General features: G+C 47.2%; 1 protein-coding gene across 2 annotated transcripts in view; it reads right to left on the bottom strand.

Moving 5' to 3' along the window:
* The window catches only part of Rasgrf1 (Ras protein specific guanine nucleotide releasing factor 1), a 107,615-nt gene that overhangs the window by 81,300 nt on the left and 6,320 nt on the right, over nucleotides 1-19,995 (bottom strand). For both annotated transcript variants that reach the window (XM_038323410.1, XM_038323411.1), the window contains exon 2: nucleotides 7,260-7,366. In XM_038323410.1, coding sequence (XP_038179338.1) covers nucleotides 7,260-7,366 — 107 coding nt within the window. The remainder of the gene's footprint in view (nucleotides 1-7,259; nucleotides 7,367-19,995) is intronic.

Here is a 19,995-nt window from a genome sequence, read left to right as displayed (position 1 = left end):
CTGATGATGCCAGAGATGCCCTCTTGGGAGGAGGCTAACTGTAGCCATATCTTGAGGCTGGGAAGGCATAGCAGGAAAGGCTTGCCCATCAGGCTCAGGACAGCTGTGGCAAGGAAGGGACATGGGGAAGAAACTTTGGCCCAGAGAACTGATCTCTTAAGTAACAGACTGTGAGGGATGCCATCTCAGCGTAGCACTCCGAGAGGAGATCAAAATGGTGATTCGGGCGCTTCTTTTGTGAAAATGGACACAGACTTGAAGGACTTTCCAGCTTCCTCGGACACTTAATTGTCTTCACTTGCAAGCAAAATTCAGTTGAGAGCAAGGAGTCTGCACAGGGGTGCGGAGCACAGCTTCTTCATCAGTTTAGACTTACTAATGGAAGACACTCCGGTGCTTCCGGAAGGAGTCTCCTCTGCAGGTTATCTGCCTGCGTTCCCTCCTCCTTATCCTCCTCTTTCTTTCCTCCTTTCTTCTCCCGTCGTCCCACTCCTTCATCTTTGTTCCTACTTTTTCCTTTCCTTCCCTATCCTTTTCCCTCTCTTCTACCTCCCTTTCTCCTTCCCATCTCTCTCTTCCTTTCCTTCACCCCGCCTCTCCTGTTATGCTTTGAATGTGAAGTCTCATGTGTCAGGAAATAAGTGCAGGGAAAGCTGGGGCCAAGAACAGCAGGGCTGCTGCAGAGATTATCACTGTTAAAGAGGCCTCTGGACAGGGGAGATGGCTCAGTCAGGAGAGCACCTGCCACTCAAGAGTGAGAAATTTAGTTCAATATGCAGAACCCAAATTAAAAATATAAATAAACAGGCCATGATGGTGTGTGCTTGTAATCTCAGCACTGGGGAGGTAGAGGTAGACAGATCTAGCCTAACCTACTCTGAGAGCTCCTGCCCTGAACACACACACATGCACGCACGCACGCACGCACGCACGCACGCACGCACGCCAGACTTCACCTACTACAAGCTCAAGGATATTTAAAAGACCTTGCTTTGAGAAACCACAGGGAACCTATGGAAGTCCTTCCCTCCATCCAATCACTAAGTACTCAGAGGCAGCTGCAGGCATAAGGCAATCGGATGTGGCTGCTGCTGGAGCCAGTGGCAGAATCTGGTGTTAGCTATAGGATCCTGGTTTCAGAGGCATGCAGGATGTGAGCTACAGTCTTAGAGGCTTCCACCCAGATTTCAAAAGAAGGCTTAGGAAGCTAGACAGTATGGCGGGTCAGAGACCCTATGGGTAGTCCCTGAGAGGACAGAGTTGTGAGAGCAGGGTATGGAGATCTTGGAGCCCTCAGGAGGTTGGAGATCCCAAGAATGGGAACATCTGACCAGGAGAGTTTTAGGAAGCCAACAGGGACTTCTGAGAGGTCACATTGAGGAGTCAGGAGTTAACATACTATCTGGGACATACAGAGAGGGAGAGAGGCCATGGCTAGGTAATAAAGATGGTGAACTTCCAAGATGGCTGGCTTCTCTCTCACCCTCATGACTTGAGACATACACCTGACAGTTTTTTGTTTTGTTTTGTTTTAAAAAATGCCTTATGGACATCTTCTCCTGTCAGTAGGGCTGACTCTTGGCTCAAGGTGTCCCAGCCTGCATCAGGACATTTTTAAACAACACCTGCAGGCCAATCAGCTGTTCCTTCTTTCTTCAAACTGAACAACCCTATGGTAGGTATGGGACTTTAAACTATCCCAGTCCTCAAGGAGAAGCTGCGCTTCAGCTTCCCCAGTCCTCCTTCTGCTTTGCAGAGGCTCTTTTCTCTGTGTGCTTGTTGTGTGTCTACATTTCCTCACCTCTGATAAAAAGCCTTTCCTGACTGCCTGTATGCTAACACCCTTCACTTCCCCGCTACCCGCTTCCTTTAATCGGCCTTAACCGTCCAGTTTCCACTACCTCCCAACAGTCCCTTCAATGATGAATTTATCCTGGGTCAGTCCACTGATTAGGTCAGAGCTGGCTTGAGAATTTCCCTGTGGCTACCTGTTATGATGGAGAATTTCTTGCCTGCCTTTTAATTCTTTAACTGATAAAAGAAATGAACCTGGTCAAGATCCCTAGATGGTAACAATAAATAAAGCCACAGCCAGAAAAGACGACAGGGATGAGACATTCCAAGCTTATAGGAGCTTATACCATGCCCCAGATCCTGGATATGCTCAAGACATGACCTTGATACCCAGACATGGAGCTACATGGTATAATGTTTGTCTGACTGGGTGTTGGCCTCATTCCTCTATGTTTCTATTCCTCTCTTTGGGAAGGGAGAGGGCCTTATCACTGTACGTTAGAAGTCCATGACTTCTTTTTTTATTTTATAAGTGTTAACAGCCACTGCTGCCTTGAGTCACTGAAGAGTTTAGACTTAGCCTTCTGAGAAATTCTGGGGCTATTAAGACTAGGGACCATTGGGGACATGGTAAATACACTGTGAGATGGCCATGGGCCTTTGGGGGCCAAGGGAAGAATATTATACTTTAGTCTGGAATGTTCCTCATGGGCTGATGTTTAAAGGCTTGGTGGCCAGTAGATGGGCTTTGGGGAGCAATTGTGAGGGCTCTGACCTAATCAGTATCCTGGCCTTTGATGAATTCATCATTGAATGGACTGTACAGGGTAGTAGAAGCTGAAAGGTTAAGGTCTAACTGGAAGAAGAGGGTTGCTGGGGAGTCTCTCTGAAGGGTGTGCTTGTCCTGCAGGTCTTGAATTTTGCTGCTATGACGGGAACAGTTTCCCTTGGCCACATCCTTCTGATAAGCTGTTTATGTCCTAATACATGCCTAAATTTCATGGAGCCAGCCAACTATGGACTGAAACCTTAACTGAAGCAAACTAGGTCTTTCTTCCTTTAAGCTGATTATCTCAAGTATTTGGTAATAACGAGAAAAACATCACTTTCCCTCCCTTCGCTCCCTTTCTACCCATCCAGTACCCCGTTCTTCACATTCTCCTCCCCTACTCCTTCCTCCTTCCAGCGGAGACTGATCCACTCGTGGTGTGTGTAGTCTCTTTATGAATTCATGGACTTTCAGAACTAGAAGGAAGTCAGGGGTCAAGAAAAGTTGACCGTATGGAGACACTGAGGTCCAGGAAAGAGAAGCTATTTGCTTAGAACAACAGTTGGTCAGTGTCAAAGCTGGAGGTGAAATCAGCCCTAGGACCTGAGAGGGCATTTCTGTCTCTCTGCCCCCTGGCCTGGCATCTAGTTCTCGCTAACAAGCTGGGTATGAAGCATATTGGCTGCTTCATCTTATAAATGACTATACACATACACTACAGAGGCATCCCATAATACTAGACTGTGATACATACAGTGTGAGAGAACATTGTGTCTCTACATGGCTATTAATACACCACAGTGCTTATTTTTATGCATGGAGTGTTTCTATTAAGTATATGTAAATAAAACTAAATTGCAAATATGTAAAAATGCTTCATACTCAATATGGCTGTGGCAGACAGCCAGTTGTTGCCACTGCTGCACACACACACACACACTTATGCATGCATGCACGCGTGCACACACACATACACACACACACTGTTGTAGAATGTGATCTTCCAAGTTGACATTCTGTCATAGAAGGAAGGGGTGGGGAGGGTCATTGGATCTTCACCAGAAACTCCAGTCGCTTCCTCGTGGTCATTTTTACATGTGGCCTTGGGGTGGACTTTTTTTTACTTCTCCACAGAGAAGGAATTCTTGCAATACATGCATATCCACACAAGTACATCTCTCTCTCTCTCTCTCTCTCTCTCTCTCTCTCTTGTTCTCAGGTGGAGGTTGAATAAAACTCATAGTTCAAGGACCTGACCTTGATTTTAGCCACACAAGGCACTGGACAGAAATCTCAGTTGAGCCCGGACTTCTTATCCACAGAACCACAAAATAATGAAAGGATATATCGAGCTGACAAGTCTGTGGTGATTTGTTATCCAGCAACGGAAAATCAAAACATTTTAATATTCATCGTTCATTTTAAAAATATGAGGTTCAATACACATACTGGGAAAAGCACAGATCCTAATGTCACAGTGCTGAGGAAGGCAAGCCTAGGAAGTAGTTTAGCAACTTTTGACCTCACTTGGCTTAGGATATACCTACACCTCTCTTTTAACAGTGCAATTATAGCCAGAAATTCTTATTTGCATATAACACACACATACACACACACACACATACACACAGGCATACACAGACACATACACAGTCCTTTAGGGAACTCACTTGGCAACCTGTTAGCAACCTAGGACTCCTATCTGCACTGCTTCACTCATCCCCCTCTTAAGAATGCAGTGTTGCATCTCTTTTCCTTAACAACCATCAAACTTAGACAGATTCTATTCAGTCACACTCTAGTTATGTTCTGGTGTAGAGTAGGAAGGTCAATCTGGCTGAACTAGCTTTGGGTGCATTTGCAATAAGGCCAACTGCATCCTTAAAGTGAACTTTTAGGCAAACCCTGCATTTACCATCATATGATCAAAATCAGATAAATTATGGAAAGGACATGTACAGCAGAAAAGACGTCAATAACTTAATGTATTGATCAAGACAAAAAAGCACCCACACCCTTAAGCAATAAAAGCTTGTCCTTTATTTGAATTCCATAGAAGGAAGGTGTTAAACAATGATAGGGCCATGAGTCTTCTCACTCTTGGGACCCACTGTCTCTCTTAACAGAGTATCTGGCGTCTTCTACTGTTTTGCTACTGTTACAGTTTTGTGTGAGCCTTTTGAATAAGATACTAAGAGCCTGGACATACCCGGTTTAGGTCCCAAACACTAGTAACAGAGTGAACGATTATGAGAGAAAAGCGTAAACCCTTCATCAAGGCAAAGATAACTTCTAGCACCGGGGAAGCACTTCCTACCCCAGAAGCCACCGCTGTTCCGCTCTCCCTCACCCTGTTTAGTTTCGTCTCATCTAGCATTTCATATAACTGAAATCATACAGCACATATTTTTCACTATCTCTACTCAGCATATTGGTTTTGAAATTCATCCATCTTGTAGTACATAACTGTAGTTGATTCATGTTTATTTCTCAGCAATGTTCCATTGCACGGATGCACGAGAGATTTGTTTATATATTAGTTTGTTTATGGACATCATGGCTGATATTTTACAAGGCTGTTAAGGACATTTACAGAGGAGACTTTTTGTCATTTCTCATCTCTTTTGGATAGGTACCAAGGAATGGAACTAATAGATGACAGAGCATATGGTAAGCAGCTGCCGGGTCATGTCCCAGTCTGGTTGTGCCGGTTCTCACACCATGGTGCTGCCTGTGTCCTTTCAGCCTTCCACCAGCATTTGGTGTTGTCCGTTGTCGTCATCTTTGTCACCTACCTTATAGACACTGCGACTGCATTGTCTCTAGAAATTGTATCGATTCTGTATTGATGAACAATGAATTAACATTCTAATGCAGTGCCCATAAGCCAGCTCAGCAGGTAAAAGGTACTTGCCATATGCCTGATGACTTGCAACCTGCGTTTGAACCCTGGCTTCCACATAGTGGAAAGAGAGACCCAACTCTTGCAAATTGTTCTCTGACCTCCACATATACGGTGTGGCATGTGTGACTCCCACAAAGTAAATAAATAAATGCAAAATAAAGCCCCTCTAGGGCTCAAATATTTATGAGGTTCCTTTATGTAAATGATTTCATTTGATCTTCAAATGAAATGTTTTGATCTCAAAATCAAGCCCTGTTTGTTATTGGTTCTCCTTTGAAGCTGGGAGGCTAAGGCGCAATTGCTCTCCTTGAACCTAGGTTTCTTTACTCAACTTCATCTTGAACAACCCAGAAATTCTTGGTCTAAATCAGCTCTGGTAATGTTACTCTTCTGGTGTAAGACTTTCGGTGGCTCCCGTGGTTCATAGAGGAAAGGCCAAACATCTCAACTAGAAATTTGTGGATATTTATGGTCTCATGACAGCCAATTGTCCACTTCATATGCTTTAATTTTTTTTATATTGTGTGTGTGTGCGTGAGTGCGTGTGTGTGTGTGTGTGTGTGTGTGTGTGTGTGTGTGTTTACCTGTGGAAGCCAGAGGATAACATTCCCTTTCTCTCCTTCCACCAAGTGGGTCCCAGTGTTCAAACCCAAGCCCTCAGGCTTGGTGGGATTGTGCCTTTATCTCACTGGCCCTCAAGTGCTTTTTAACATCTAAACTTTATCTCCTCATTATTCTTGAAATTGTCTTCCATGTATCAGTGCTTTAAATATGAGGATTTTTTTTGTGTGTATGTGTGTGTGTGTGTGTTTGTGTGTGTATTTTTCTTGAGGAAGAAAGGGAAGAAGGAAGGGAGAGAGGGAAGTATTGTTGTTGAGATGCTCATATTTAAACCTATTAAATATTCCTACTCCCATTTCCCTGAAGATGGAAATGACGTCACTCTCCAAACTCTGTTATCTCTCAGGGGAATACTTGTGTGGTGGCCAGCTCCAGCTCCCTAGGACTTTATACTAGACCTGTGTCTATTGCCTTTTCTAATAGAACTTGATCTCTGTAGCTAAGACTGGATGCTTTTTGTGGGCAGAAATAGAGATGGCATGATCTTTGGGCTAAGGCCATTGCTAGGGTCACTAGACAGGTTTCTGGGCAAGGGAGTTTCAAGGACTACAGGATCCATCTATTCATCTGTCCTTCCAGCCTCCACATATAGTTCACTCATCCATATCATTTTACCCTTCACTAATCTATCACTAATTTTCCATTCATCACTAATTTCCAACCTTCAGCCCTGTATCCACCCTCCCTCCTTCCATTTGTCTTGGCATTCTCCCATCTCCCATCTGCTGGACACATTTTCTGTGTTTTTACCCATCATTGAGAACGCAGAGTCATACATTGCTCCTGACCTCAGAAGTTCACAGTGTATAGGAAGGTAGACACACTAGCACCACATTATTTACTAGGTCAACAAGATCAGCTGTCTAGAGGGTCAGCTGGCTGGTGCTACAGTTGGTGCTACAAGTGCTTATCTCTGCCAGGGCAATGTTAGTTGGGGACTAATTCATGGTCACGTGTCAAACTGGTGACTGCACATATAAGAGATGGGACTATGTGGTTCGAACAGAGTGGGAGTTTGCAGCATTCTCATTCCCTGGGGCAGCTAAGACTTTTACAGCATCTACACCCTCCTCTCTTTCTTTCCCACCTCCTTGTCCTAAGACTTGGACTGGCAGAAGTTTGCTTGGTCTGGTCTCCTCTGCTGCGATCCTTTAACAGGGTGAGGCATACCTGGCGTGAGCGATTGCTGCCACCCACTCGTCACAGTCCTTTGCATCCTCAGTCCTCAGCTCCAGCGCCTTCTGGTTCTCATGGGTGAAGTTCACTGTGAAGTAATGCTGCACCAAGAAGACACAGACATCACAGTCATCAGGATGTCCACAAACCCCACACCCTCCCTGCCGTAGTGCCGAGTGCCTGCCGCCTCTGGAGCGGGGCCCAGATGCATTCTTTGTGGTCGTTGGAACGCCATTCTGTTTAGTAGTTTCAAGTGCTCAATCAGAAAGGCTTTTGTGTGATGTAACAAAACCTATGCTTAGGATGTGATGAGGAGGCAAACCCCACACAGCCTTATTTGCCAACCAATTACCAAAAAAAGCCAGTTTGAAACCATCAGGTACTCTGGAAGGACAGCAGGCAGGAAAATACACCAAGAGAACATCTCTTTGGGGGACTAGGTACCAGTTCAATGCAGCATGCCTTTAATAACTTCACGAAAACTCACTAAGCACTCGTCTAGATGCTGGGGTGACGGAAGCGAATCAATGGTACAGTCACCAGGAAGTCTCACTTTAAGTCTCTTCTACGCTGAGTCCATAGTGGGACTGCCTGCCTGAGGTCTCTGGGAAGCTGAGGAGCCAGGTAAGAGACACATCTAGATACCCGGCAAAGCTGTCTGCGCCACATCTGGCACCGAGTAAGGAAGACATGAGCATGTGCAGTAATTAATGCCCTATGATCGTCGCGGTGCCAGAGGTGAGAGGGGCTGTGGAACACGGGGGAAACCACTGATTCCACCCAGGGAGACGAAGAGGAGCTTCTCAGAGGATGCGTCCTGAGTCTTGGTTCTCTTTCAAGTCAACTGGAAGACTGTGGGCAGCAATGCAGGTACCTGGAGCCCATGGCCTGTGGGAAGTAGAGGAGATACACCGTGTAGATGAACAGAAGGTGGAGGGGTTCTCATGGGCAGGAGCTCAGGGGCACACAGCACAGGTGAGAGGAAAGGGGTGAGGGTGATGTCCTGGTTTCTGATTTGAGTAACTGATGTGCCATAGTCAGGAGTCTACGAGTGGCGGGGGGGGGCAAGATGAGGAGGAGATGGACTTGCAGAATGTGGGGATCCGGTGACAGCCCTGGGGTCGAGAAAGAAGCCGAAGAGAAGTTATTCAGAGGGAGGGAGAACCCCAAGAGGGGGACCACCTTTTTGTCTCTTGGAAAGAAGCAGGGTAGGCTGCAAAGAGGGGCCTTGGGCCTGCCCTTTGGAGAGTGCACCATACAGGTGTCTATGCTTCTGTGCCTAGGTGTCCAGGTGGCAGGAAGCAGCAACACAAGGTGAAGATATGTAAACTAATTTTAGTAACTGACTTGTACTTTATTTTAAATTGCCCTTCTGGCTGATAGACTCTTGTGTGTGCATGTGTGTGTGTGTGTGTATGTATCTCTCTCTCTCTCTCTCTCTCTCTCTCTCTGTGTGTGTGTGTGTGTTAGGGGTGGAGGGAAGACTGTTGCAGAGTTAGCGTTATCCCTTGTTTCCTAGGAAACAGATAACTGGGCCTATAACGTGAAATGTCAGCTTTAGCCTCGAACAACTGAAGGAAAGCTCCAGTGGGCACTGGCCCTGTGGGAAGGAAGCAGGTTAAAAGAAGAGCTGCAGGTGGCCACTTAGCTCCTTCCCTATCTGGGGGAAGGAAAGGAGCCTGTAAGTGTTTGTCTTAAATGATCTCATTTTGTCCCAGATTCACCAAGCGCTGCAGGCACGATCTGCTTTCCAGATAGCAACCCTGACCCTTGGAGAAGCCTAGCAAGTGGAGAACAAAGGAGCCAATTGGCAAACCTCCTACTTGGGACCTGGTCTTTGTCACTTGGATGTAGATTGCTGAGTGCAAGTTTCCTTTTTCCTTTCCAATATTGGAGCATCAGAGAAGCACTGACCCCTGGGCCTTAGACTGCTCAAGGTCAGGGTTGGGTCCGAATGATCTGGAGTGTTCTGAGCCCTACCCTGTGCTGGTTCTGAATGAGAAGTAAATGGCTGAAGGAGAGGATGAATGGGGTGACGAGGGCTCTACCCTAGACTCTGGGCTCTCTGTAAGGCACCAGGAATGCTATGCCTTTTTTTTCTTTTGGTTCACATTAATAGTGACCCGATACAATTTTCCTGAGCACGTGCCCCATGCCTGTCCCAATGCTGAGTATAGCAAAGTCCCCCACCCAATAGAGAGGGCAAGGCCAGAAGCGTGTTGCTTTTGCTTAGCTGGAGTCTGGACCTGATGTTTTAGTTTTATTATCCCCAAGACGGGGCTCCCCCAAACACGCACAGCCTGGGATAGACCCTGAGGGTGACTGGACTTTCTCTGTACCAGCTATTTCCCACCCATTCTCTATCCAGGATGGTGATTAGGGAACCTCCTGGGGAAGTGGGTCCTGCTGCTGAAGTAAGAGGAATGGGAGGTTTTGTGGAGGTATGAGAGCAGCCACAATGATGAAGCTCCTGGGTCTGAGAATGACGGAAGACAAGGGTTTCGAGGAAAGGAGACAGAGAAGGGACTCACTTTTGCAACTTATTGGAACCCTGAGGTGATGTAGATGGGTCTTCTATCTATCTGTTGCTTTCATTGGTTAATTAATAAAGAAAACTGCTTGGCCTGATAGGTCAGAACATAGGTAGGCGGGGAAGACAGAACAGAACGCTGGGAGGAAGAAGGCAGTGAGACAGTCGCCATGGAGCCAGCCGCCATGTCAGACATGCTTAATCTTTCCTTCCGGTAAGCCACCACCTCGTGGTGCTACACAGATTATTAGAAATGGGTTAATCAAGATGTGAGAGCTAGCCAATAAGAGGCTAGAACTAATGGACCAAACAGTGTTTAAATGAATACAATTTGTGTGTTGTTATTTCGGGTGTAAAGCTAGCCGTGCGGGAGATGGGTGGCAGGACACAGCCCGCCGCTCCTTTTACACTGAGGTGCCTGAGCTGAGAAAGTCTTGGCTGTTGCTTTCTCTTTCCCCCACCAATGTCTTATTGTGAAGTTCAGGTGTTTGCAAACACTGGAAGTGTATCTGTATATTGTAGAGTAAAGCCCACATTAGCTGCCATCTGGGCTCCTGTTGTATCTGCAGCCCCGAGGACAGCCTTGGCCTTTAGGAGAGGTTCCTGGTGAGTAGATACTCCAGATGGAAGAATCCTCTTGAGAGTATGCCACAGACACCCAAGGACGGTGGAAAGGTCTTCCCATACCACAGAATGACTCTTCGCCATCCCAGGCTGGTAACAGTGCTGTGAGCACCTTGCTCCAGCTTGGGAAACACCTGGTGCTCGCTGCAGTGGTTCTGGTTTAACTGTTTCCCACCTCCCACGGATGTGAGCCTGAGTCTGTGATAGGTTTAGGTGTCCTGTTATTCTGGGACTTTGGAGAATGAGAACATGGAAGAGTCAGGGTTGGAATAATGTGATCTCAGAGCCAGACTGGGTCAAGTAACGCATGCCTCATCTACCTCGGCACAAGGGGCAGTCTACCTGGGACAGAGCGTGACAAAGGAAAGGGGGCAGGCACGTTTAGTCCAGTCTCCTCTGTGTGGGCTTGAAGGAAGAGGGAGACTGCATTTGGAAGAACTTTTCCCAATTTATTTTTGTGTGCATGCGTGTACATGTTCATGTGTGTGAATTTGTCTATATGTTCGCGTTTCGTGTGCAGGCCAGATGTTTACATCTTCATCAGTTGTTCTCCATCTTAAGTTTTGAGACAGGTTTACTGAACCTGAAGCTCAGGGATTTATAGTGGTATATTATTTGTATTTTAATAATTAAGCAAACCCCAAACCAGAAAAACAAAGCAGCCAAACCACTAGAGAAGTCTGACCTCTACCAAAACTGGGTGACCAGAAAACTAAACAGACTAAGTCTCTCTCTCATCTCATTTTATATTTCCTCTAGTGCTGAGATTAAAGGTGTGTGCCTCTCTAGGACTGGGATTAAAGTGTAGGCCACCACCATCTGAATTTGTTTCTGCATGGGTCTTGTGTAGCCTGGGGTGGCCCTGAACTCACAGACATCCATCTGGCTCTGTCTACCAAATCCCTGGGATTAAAGGTGTGCATCACCATTACCTGACTTATAATGGCTTTAGCTTTGCTTCTAGTCTTCAGTCAAGATGTAATTAAAATACAAATAACATACCACTATAGGGATTGGCTGTGTTGGGTGGCCATCAAGCCTAAGGGATCTTCCTACTTTCTACCTCCCTAGTGCGGGGGATTAGTCACAGGCCACCATGCCTAGCTTTTTCGTAGGTCCTGGGGATCCAAATTCAGGTTCTCATGCTTGCATGGCCAACAATTTACTCACTGATCCAACTTCCCAGCCTCTTTGTTTTCTTTTGAAGAAATGGCTGTACTCACTTAGGGAGGAGAAATGAAGGAGAGGTTCATAGTCTTATGTATTTGAATGACAGCAATGAAGAGCCCAGGGGCCTTGTGTTTTTTGATAAATGGTATGCTGGCAAGTCTTACAGGTAGATCACCTTGAGTGTTGCTCGGTGGGTTTTATCCCTGTTTCTTCATCTATGCAATGGGCATAAAGAGACTCTTTTTCTTTTATAGTTCTCGTTAGGTCCAACAGAGAGAACCCTGGTGCCGTCACACAAACAAGTCCCCAGTGCATGCTTGCTGCCCTTTTGATTTTCTCACTATCTTTATAATGTCACCCCGCCCTGTAATCGTGTTGGACAACACAGCTTCTTGGACGGTATGTTTTGCTGCAGGTGTGGGATAAAAATATGGTCATCCTTCAGACCCCGATTCAGTCTAGAATTTGTGGGTAAAGTTTGGGACAGCATTTAATGTTCAGAATTACTGAGGTTCTGAAGTGACCATCTCATGGGTGACTAGCAAAAGTACAGGAACACATTGAAAACCACTCCATGCCTTCCCCATGGGGGAGAAACCCTCATATCTTCTGCTGGTCCCCACCCACTGGAGGGCAGCCTTATTCTCAGGCCGGCTCACACTGCACTCAAAAGGAGACAAGATAAAGGCAGAGGGGGATGATTGCAACAGCAGCTCTGCCTTCAACAGTGGCTCTCAGGACTCAGATAAGTCTGTCTCCTATGTCTGTGCCCTGGACAGCGAGCAAAGCTTCTGGCTTGGATGAGTCAAAGTTCTGCAAAGATACCCATCTTGGTTCTTTGAGCTGGGAAAGACATCACTTCTTCTTTCTGTTCTTGCCTTGCCTCGCTGTCGAGGTCTTTGCATCCACTGTGGGTCTTGGTCCCTGTACTTCTCTTCACCTCCTACTCCTCTTCCCCTGGCAGGTGGCTCCCGAGGTCAAGGTCCAGATCTATTCCCCGCCCCCATCCTAGGATAATCCTCTTTCCCCACAATTCCTGGTGCCGAAGTCAATTGTCCACTGCTGGAGTCAGGTGAGAAGGACTTGCATCCTTGGCAGCTGGGGATGGGTTGGGACTTGGAGTCCCACCTTCTCAGCCTCTCCCTGGCTTCCTGTCCTTCCCAGATGACAGGAAAGGGGGTACGGAGGACAGATGCATTTCCTGGGGGATGTGGCATGTGCTAACCTATTGGTTCTGAGGAAAGTGGAACAACTTGTCTTCTAACAGGCAGGAACGGGTGGCAGTCCCTGAAGCTGGGACTCAGTCTGGCTGAGCTGCTCAGAAGGGTTCTGTAGCCTTGTTGACCCTTGGAACCCTGGGCTCCTCGCTGGTTGGTAGCAGGGGCACTTGTTCTGGTCTACTACCCACAGTGGCGTCAGCAGTAAAAGCAATGCACACACCCTTTCCTCTCTGCCGGCGCGATTCCCCATGTATCAGTCTATTCACAAATACCCCCAGCAGAAGCCAGAGCACCCCATGGCCACCAGTGACAACAGGCAGGGCATGAGTGCTCCCAGAGAGGTAAGGCATTTCTCCAGATCAGTGCTTTCCAAAGTCCCTAGTGTCAGTACTAAAAACAAAACAACCTTGCATTGCTGAGATCAGGAAGGAGGAACTGAGCCTCTAAATTTGGGGAGGTTTTTGGAACCCCTGCCTGCTCAGTTTATGCCCCTCACGATGGATAAGGTAGCTCCTGTGACTCCGTCCCTCATCAGTTCTCAACCTGTACGTCTATGACTTTCTGTATGTCTGAGACAGTCTCAACTCATGCTGCTCCTCAGTGTCATCTGGGAACTTAATAACAGTGGCACCCCATTAAGGATCCATGATAACAGAGAGGGGGTTGTGTGCATTGCTTTTTTGTTTTTGGATTTTTTTCTTTAGAGAAGGAGAGAGAGAGAGAAAGAGGGGGAGGCACATGATTGTATACATGACTGTGGAGACAGAATACTTTCACTTGCTAGGGTGGCTGGCCTGTGGGCAGGAATCCCCTGTCTCTGTCTCTCCAGCACTGGGATTATGAGCCTGTATCACTATGCTTTTCTAAATGACATTCGAGGACCAACCTCAGGTCCTCTCAGCGAACTATCACCACAGCCGAGCATGGCATTGTTGAGGGTTCTTCAGCTGGTTCTTGTGTCTGTCACTCATTAAAACTCCCAAGAGAGGAGTGCTGTGCCGGTAGCAAGGGTTCCTCTTCTTGCCCTTCTGTCCTCTCAGAGAACATGGCAGAGGCAGTGGGAACAAGCCCTGGGAGCCAGTGGCAGTGGGAACAGGTACTGGGGGCTCTTAGAGTTTGGAACAGGGCAATGGGAAGATGGAGACAATGATGTAGGCAGGCGTGTTAGATTCTACAGAGGCAGAGGGTCTCAGAGTGTGCAGGAAGGAGATGATGCTTTTTGGAGGGGTAGGGTAGAGGCAAGGCAAGAAGAACTGGTTCCTCAACCAGGCCGTGGAGACATTGATTTTCTGTGGAGTTCTACTAATTACCACTGTCATGACTGTCCGTGTCTTCTCTTTTGCCTACGCTGTATTGAGTGGGCTTCTGTTCTTTCAGAGAAGTCATTTCTGACTAAGGCACAGCCCTGCAGCCTGGCGCTGTGCCTTGTGCTGGGCATGGAGCTGTCCCTGTTTGCTGAGTGGGTGACCAAACTCATTAGACCAGTTCATTAGTTAATTGGTTAATAGCAAAAGCCTCAAAGCAAGTGCTGCTGAATTTGCCCCTCAGGAGTAGGCAGTGAAGCTGGCAAAATTGATGAGGGGATAGGAGTTTCCTGAAAGACTGACATCGCAGGGACAGTAGGAAGGCACTGGGAAGTCCTATGGCCGAAGAATCATCTCTGGAACATATTCAACATAAGACCTTTTCCATTTATTGATTTACTTATTTTTTTCACTTAGTTTTTGAACCAGTATCTCTCTACGTAGCCCAGGCTAACCTCACACATGAGCTCCTCTTGCCACAGCCCCAGAGTGCTGGGATTTGTGGAACACCGGTCCTATCTTTGTTTTATTCTGGAGGAATGATCTGCTAATGTGCTGGAAGTCCAGAATTCTGGGGAGTCATTTTGGGTCTGTAGCAGGTGCCAGGGTTCAAATGTATTATTTTCTCATGGGGTCTTCAAATGGCTTGTCACTTCTGTGGGATGTTTGCTCTTCCACAGTGCCTTCCCCCATGGGCTGGTTGATGCTGTGGTAGCACCAGCTCATCGTGGGCTCAGTGATTTCTTTAAATCACCGAAACTGTTCACAAGCAGTTAGTATGTCCTCAGAAAGCACATCTTCCTTCCCCAGTTTGGGGACATTCATTCAGGCACCTTCTATTCGTATCTTCTCGCTCCCTATCTGTGTCTCAACCACAGCCCCTAAAACTAAGCTCCTTCTGACTATAGCAGGCCACTTCAGGAGTGTCTCCTGACCTTTCCTGTTGGGACTAATTGAGTCCTAGCCTTCAGCTGCTCTTCCCTGCTAGAGCCTTCTAATTGAAGTTACTAAAAGCTGTGCTTTGCCTAGAGGATCAGAGGATGGGATTTTCACCTGTTGGCCATTGACTGCAGGGTATTTAAGCCTCCATGGTGCTATTAAAGAAGGGCTTTTGTACCAGCGATTGGAGGTCCGTGTGTTGGTCTGTCTCTGCCTGTGTTTCCTCAACCTCCAGCCCCTTGCGAAGCTCGCGAACTGGGTTCTAGTGCATAGAGCATGGGGGGAGGGGTGCGGTGTGTGGCACTTTCCCCCAGTTTCTACAACAGAGACCTCTCACTGACACACTTCCTCCTAAGCCATTGCTGCCCCAGCTTCATCTGTGAGCACAAGGGGAACCTCACCAGTGCCGGGATTTTCATCAAGGACTACTGAGTACAGGCACTGGCCTCCATGGGTTTACTGATGATTTCACACCAGTCTGGAGAGACTGCCTGTCCTGCCCACTTCCTCCCCGTCTAACCTGGTGCGACTTCATATAGACACGCTTACCAGAGTCTAGTGACGTCTTTCTCCCTGAATTTTCAAATCTGAGTCTTCAGGGTCTTGCTTACTTGACCAGGACCCCGCTTTGCCCTGTGGTGGTTAATATATTGTTGACTTGCTGGGATCTAGAATCATCTAGGATACAAATCTCCAGGCACATCAGGATCTAGACTGTGTTAATCCAGGAGAGAAGATTCATCCTAAGTGAGGGAAGCACCATTTCTTAAGCTGGGTCCCTGTACTGAGTAAAAAGGAGAAAGTCAGCTGGACATCAACATTCCTCTCTCTCTGCTTCCTGACGGCTGTCACCCTGTGACCAGCTGCCTCCTGCCCCTGCTGCCATGCCTTTCCACAGCGATTGGCCGCTCTCAACCTGTGAGCAGAAGCCAGTCTTTCCCTCCTGAAGCTGCTTTTGTTGGACATTTTGTCACAGCAATGAAGCAAATGACCAATACAGCTAAGTGCCTGTTTCTATTGCTGTGAAGAGACACCATGACCACGGGAACTCTTATAAAGGAAAACATTTAATTGGGGCTGGCTTACAGTTCAGAGATTCAGTCCATTATCACTATGGTGTGACGTGGTGGTGTGCAGGCAGACATGGTGCTGGAGGAGGTGCTGAGAGTCCTACATCTTGTAGGCAGCAGGACGTAAACCGTGACACTGGGAGTAGTTTACAAATAGGAGACCTCAAAGCCCACCCCCAGCAGTGACACACTTCCTCTCACAAGGCCACTCCCTTTCGGGACCATTTTCCTTCAAAACACCACAGTGCCTGTCCCAAGTCTTTATCTAGATTGCCGGTCTTCTACAGGGTCTAAGACAGGTATCCATCTGGCCACACACTGGCTGCCAATACTGACTGTCTATATACCTTCTCCCTTGCTCACTGACCCTCCCTGTCCTGTCTGTGGGGTGTACCGGATCTCCAGAGCGCTGTGGCAGCCTGCCCCGCTCAGCATCCGATCAGCCAAGCTTCTGCTTGCTGAATGACCATATATTCCAGGCTCTGGGATCCAGGGCCACCAACATCGTTCAGTCTATCACTGCGCCTTACCCAGCCCGACTATCACCTTCCCATCTACTGCTTCTCTAGGTGTTCACTGAATCAGGGTCAAGCTTCTGCCTGAAGTGTCTGCTCTTCACTTTCTGTCAAAGAGAAGAGAATGACCCTCGCCATGGGTATTTTTAGTTGCAGCTACGATCATAATGCTATCAAGGGCTTTAAATGACTCAAATAATCCTCAAAGAAAGGCCATCTTAAAAGTCCTTAACACACCCATATGGTGTACTCTGCAGCTGTTTAAAAAAGGGAGTTCCATAAAGAACCACCGCCATGTAGTGAGAAAAACAAGGTGCAGAACAGCGGCTACAGCCTTTCACAACTAGTCAGGAAGTATGCACACATACATGTACATGTCTGATCTGTATGCTCTCTGAGAGAATGCATAGGACACTAGTGACAATGGGCACCTCTAGGAAGCTAGAATCAGGTGGGGAGGACCAACTTCACTATCTGCTTTTTGTCCCGTGAATGTTCAGCTGTGGGATTATACTAACTGACTAATTTATAAACACACCAAATAGCGGCTGTTTCTGAGCTTCTCTGCCTGTCTACTCGGTCTCCAGACTTCAGTGCCACTGTGCACAGTCAGGATCCTTGACACTCAGACTCCATCAAGCTGTCTCCTGAGTGTGGTCTTCACCAAGGGTCAGCAAGAATTGCTGACTGGGACAGTGGCTTAGCTCTTAAGATCATCTTTGCGTCCTGCTGATGTTAGGCAAGCCATTCACAGTTCTGCTCATTTCAACTAATGAGGCCATCAAGTGTCTCACAAGCAATCTGTTTCCTTCTTTGCCCAGGCTGCCAGGGAAGCCCTTTGATACATCATTCACCTCTCCTCATCTGTGCCCACACAGCGTGGCTCATCAGGAACTCACCCTCTCTCCCCCTCCCAGTTTCCCACAGATCCTGACCAGAGGAAAAGAGATTCTGGGTGGCAACCAGTATAGCCAGAGGGCAAAGAAGATCTTGGGAGAGCAGTCTTGGAACAGGGGAATACTGGTCAGTCTGCAAACACAGCCGGTGGTCAGGTTCTTCCAAACGATTTTTTCAATGTCTGGAGTTTACGTAGCAGCCCAGGAAGCATGTAGACAAGCTAACTACATTTTACGCCTGTAGTTGGAAACGTTGAGAGTTTTCTCTGCATTTCTCCAAGGTCCTTGAGAATCCCAGTGAAGACTGATACAAATCCATCCCTCACTTTTCTAAAAGTAGTGTTGAAAAGGTTTTATTTTAAGAAAATGTGAAGAAAGACAAAGGTCAACTGGGGGATGTCTTCTAGAAAATGATTATCTCATTTTGTGGAGAGAAGACACATTGCTTTAGCCCAAGAGGTTAGTAAAACCTGTTCTCAAAGGCAGACAGCGCTGAACTTAACAGCCGGTCTGGATGTCTATTGATCCGATCAGTCTAGGAGGTCTGGTTCAAGTTCTGAGCTCGGCATGTGGTCTCGAGAACTCAGAGCCAGCCACCACAGCACAGACTCCGCAGGTGGTCTTTCGGCACCGCACCGAGCCATGACTTTAGGTGGTGTATCACAGGGTAGGGTGAGAATAAAGGGGAGCCTCAGTGTTCCCCGGATTCTGGCCTTTAGCAATGCTCACTTCTGGTGGTGTAGAGTTAGGGACCAAACAGCGGACCTTTAGCAACTGCCCTCCCCTTTCATTATTAAGAATTTCAGGAGCTCCCAGCGTCACAGGTCTGTGTTGACTTACTTCACCTGACCCAGCCTTGGGTGTCCTGGGTTACTGCTTCACTGAGGAAAAGTTTGGTTAAAAAAAAAAAAGCAAGAGTGGAAGGGGTAGCTGCTACAATGCACTGGCTATACCTTCCAGGTTGTTCCATAACTTCCTATACTGTAGCCAGCTTAACACAGCGATGGGGACACTGAGGTCCAGAGAGCTTAAAACTCATCCTAAGCTAGGGGGTGACAGAAACAGAGCCTATAGCTAGGCTGAGAGTCCCTAATGCTGTCTCTCCTGAGATGCTGGGAACTCCTCCATGTTCAAGGCTGGATCAGGAAATTAAGGCTTCGTGTTTGAGGGACTATGAATTCCCCTCTGGGGAAAAGATGTGGGGGTGTCTGGGCCTCCCTGATGTTCCCTGCATGGTAAGGGCCCTCATGGGAGCATTTGAGCATTGGCAGTGTTCTGGGCCTCCGTCACGTTCACAAGTCACTGGGGCTCCTGCATATACATCGGGGACTGCGTTGTGTTCTTGGCTGTGTGTACACCACACCAGCTCCAGGCTCCTACAATTCCAGTGAGTCAGGACTGTGGGGTGTGGGTGCCTGCCTTGTGTTTTCCCTTGATCATGGCACAGCTGCAAGGTTCCCACCCAAGCGGAAAGCAAAGCCTCCTTCACAAAAGTCATTGGAGTGGCCATGATAATACTTTTACTTGTTATGTTTTTTTCACCTTGAGAAAAAGTCTCTCTCTCTCTCTCTCTCTCTCTCTCTCTCTCTCTCTCTCATCTGTCTCTGTCTCCATCTCTCTCTCAAATAGTTTTGGCTGGCCTCAAACTTGCAGCTAGCCTCCTGTCTCTGCATCTTGAATATTGGGAAGACAGTTATGTACTATCATGTAGTATATATGATGCTGAGAGTCAGCCCAGGGTAGATTAACCAAACCACACTCCCAGCACTGCTGTTAATTCTTTGTTCCTCTCCTTCTATTCTGACAGGCAGAGGGTGCTAGGAGGGTACCCAGTCAGAGTCTCTGTTCTGTTTGTGGCTCGAGAGCTCAGCTTTGAGAGTTGGATCTGGGTGCCACCTTCTGTACTCTGCAACTTTGAACAAGAGAAGTAGACGTCGTGGAGCCCCAGTTTTTCCATTTGGAAAATGGATTAACATGAGCAGTGGTGGTGCACGCCTTTAATCCCAGCACTTAGGAGGCAGAGGCAGGTGTTTCTATGTGAGTTCGAGACCAGTCTGCTCTACAAAGTGAGTTCTAGACCAGCCAGGGCTACATTGTGGAACCCTATCTTGAAAAACAAAACCAAATGAACAAACAAATCAAAAACCAACTCCTCCCACAAAAGGGTTAACAGTGCAACCTTACAAAGCTGCCGAGACCATTAGGGAAGTGTATAGTCACACTCTGGGGCTCAGTGGCTAGTACTCATTGTTCTTATTCAGCGTTTCTGGTAAATTGTTTAAAAGCACCATGCCACAAAATTATATACATTTAAAACTGGGTATGGTGGCTCATGCCTGTAATCCCAGCTACTTGGTACCTGAGGCAGAAACATTCAAAGTTTGAAACAAGCCTGGGTAATTTAGCAAAACTGTATGTGTGTGGAAGGGGTGGGGGGATTGTATTTAAACAGCAACAATAAC

Source organism: Arvicola amphibius, chromosome 3 (genome assembly GCF_903992535.2).
Source record: "Arvicola amphibius chromosome 3, mArvAmp1.2, whole genome shotgun sequence".
In the NCBI taxonomy this organism is placed as follows: Eukaryota; Metazoa; Chordata; class Mammalia; order Rodentia; family Cricetidae; genus Arvicola; species Arvicola amphibius.
Note: the sequence above shows the minus strand (reverse complement) of the source record. Positions and strands in the feature narration are given on the sequence as shown.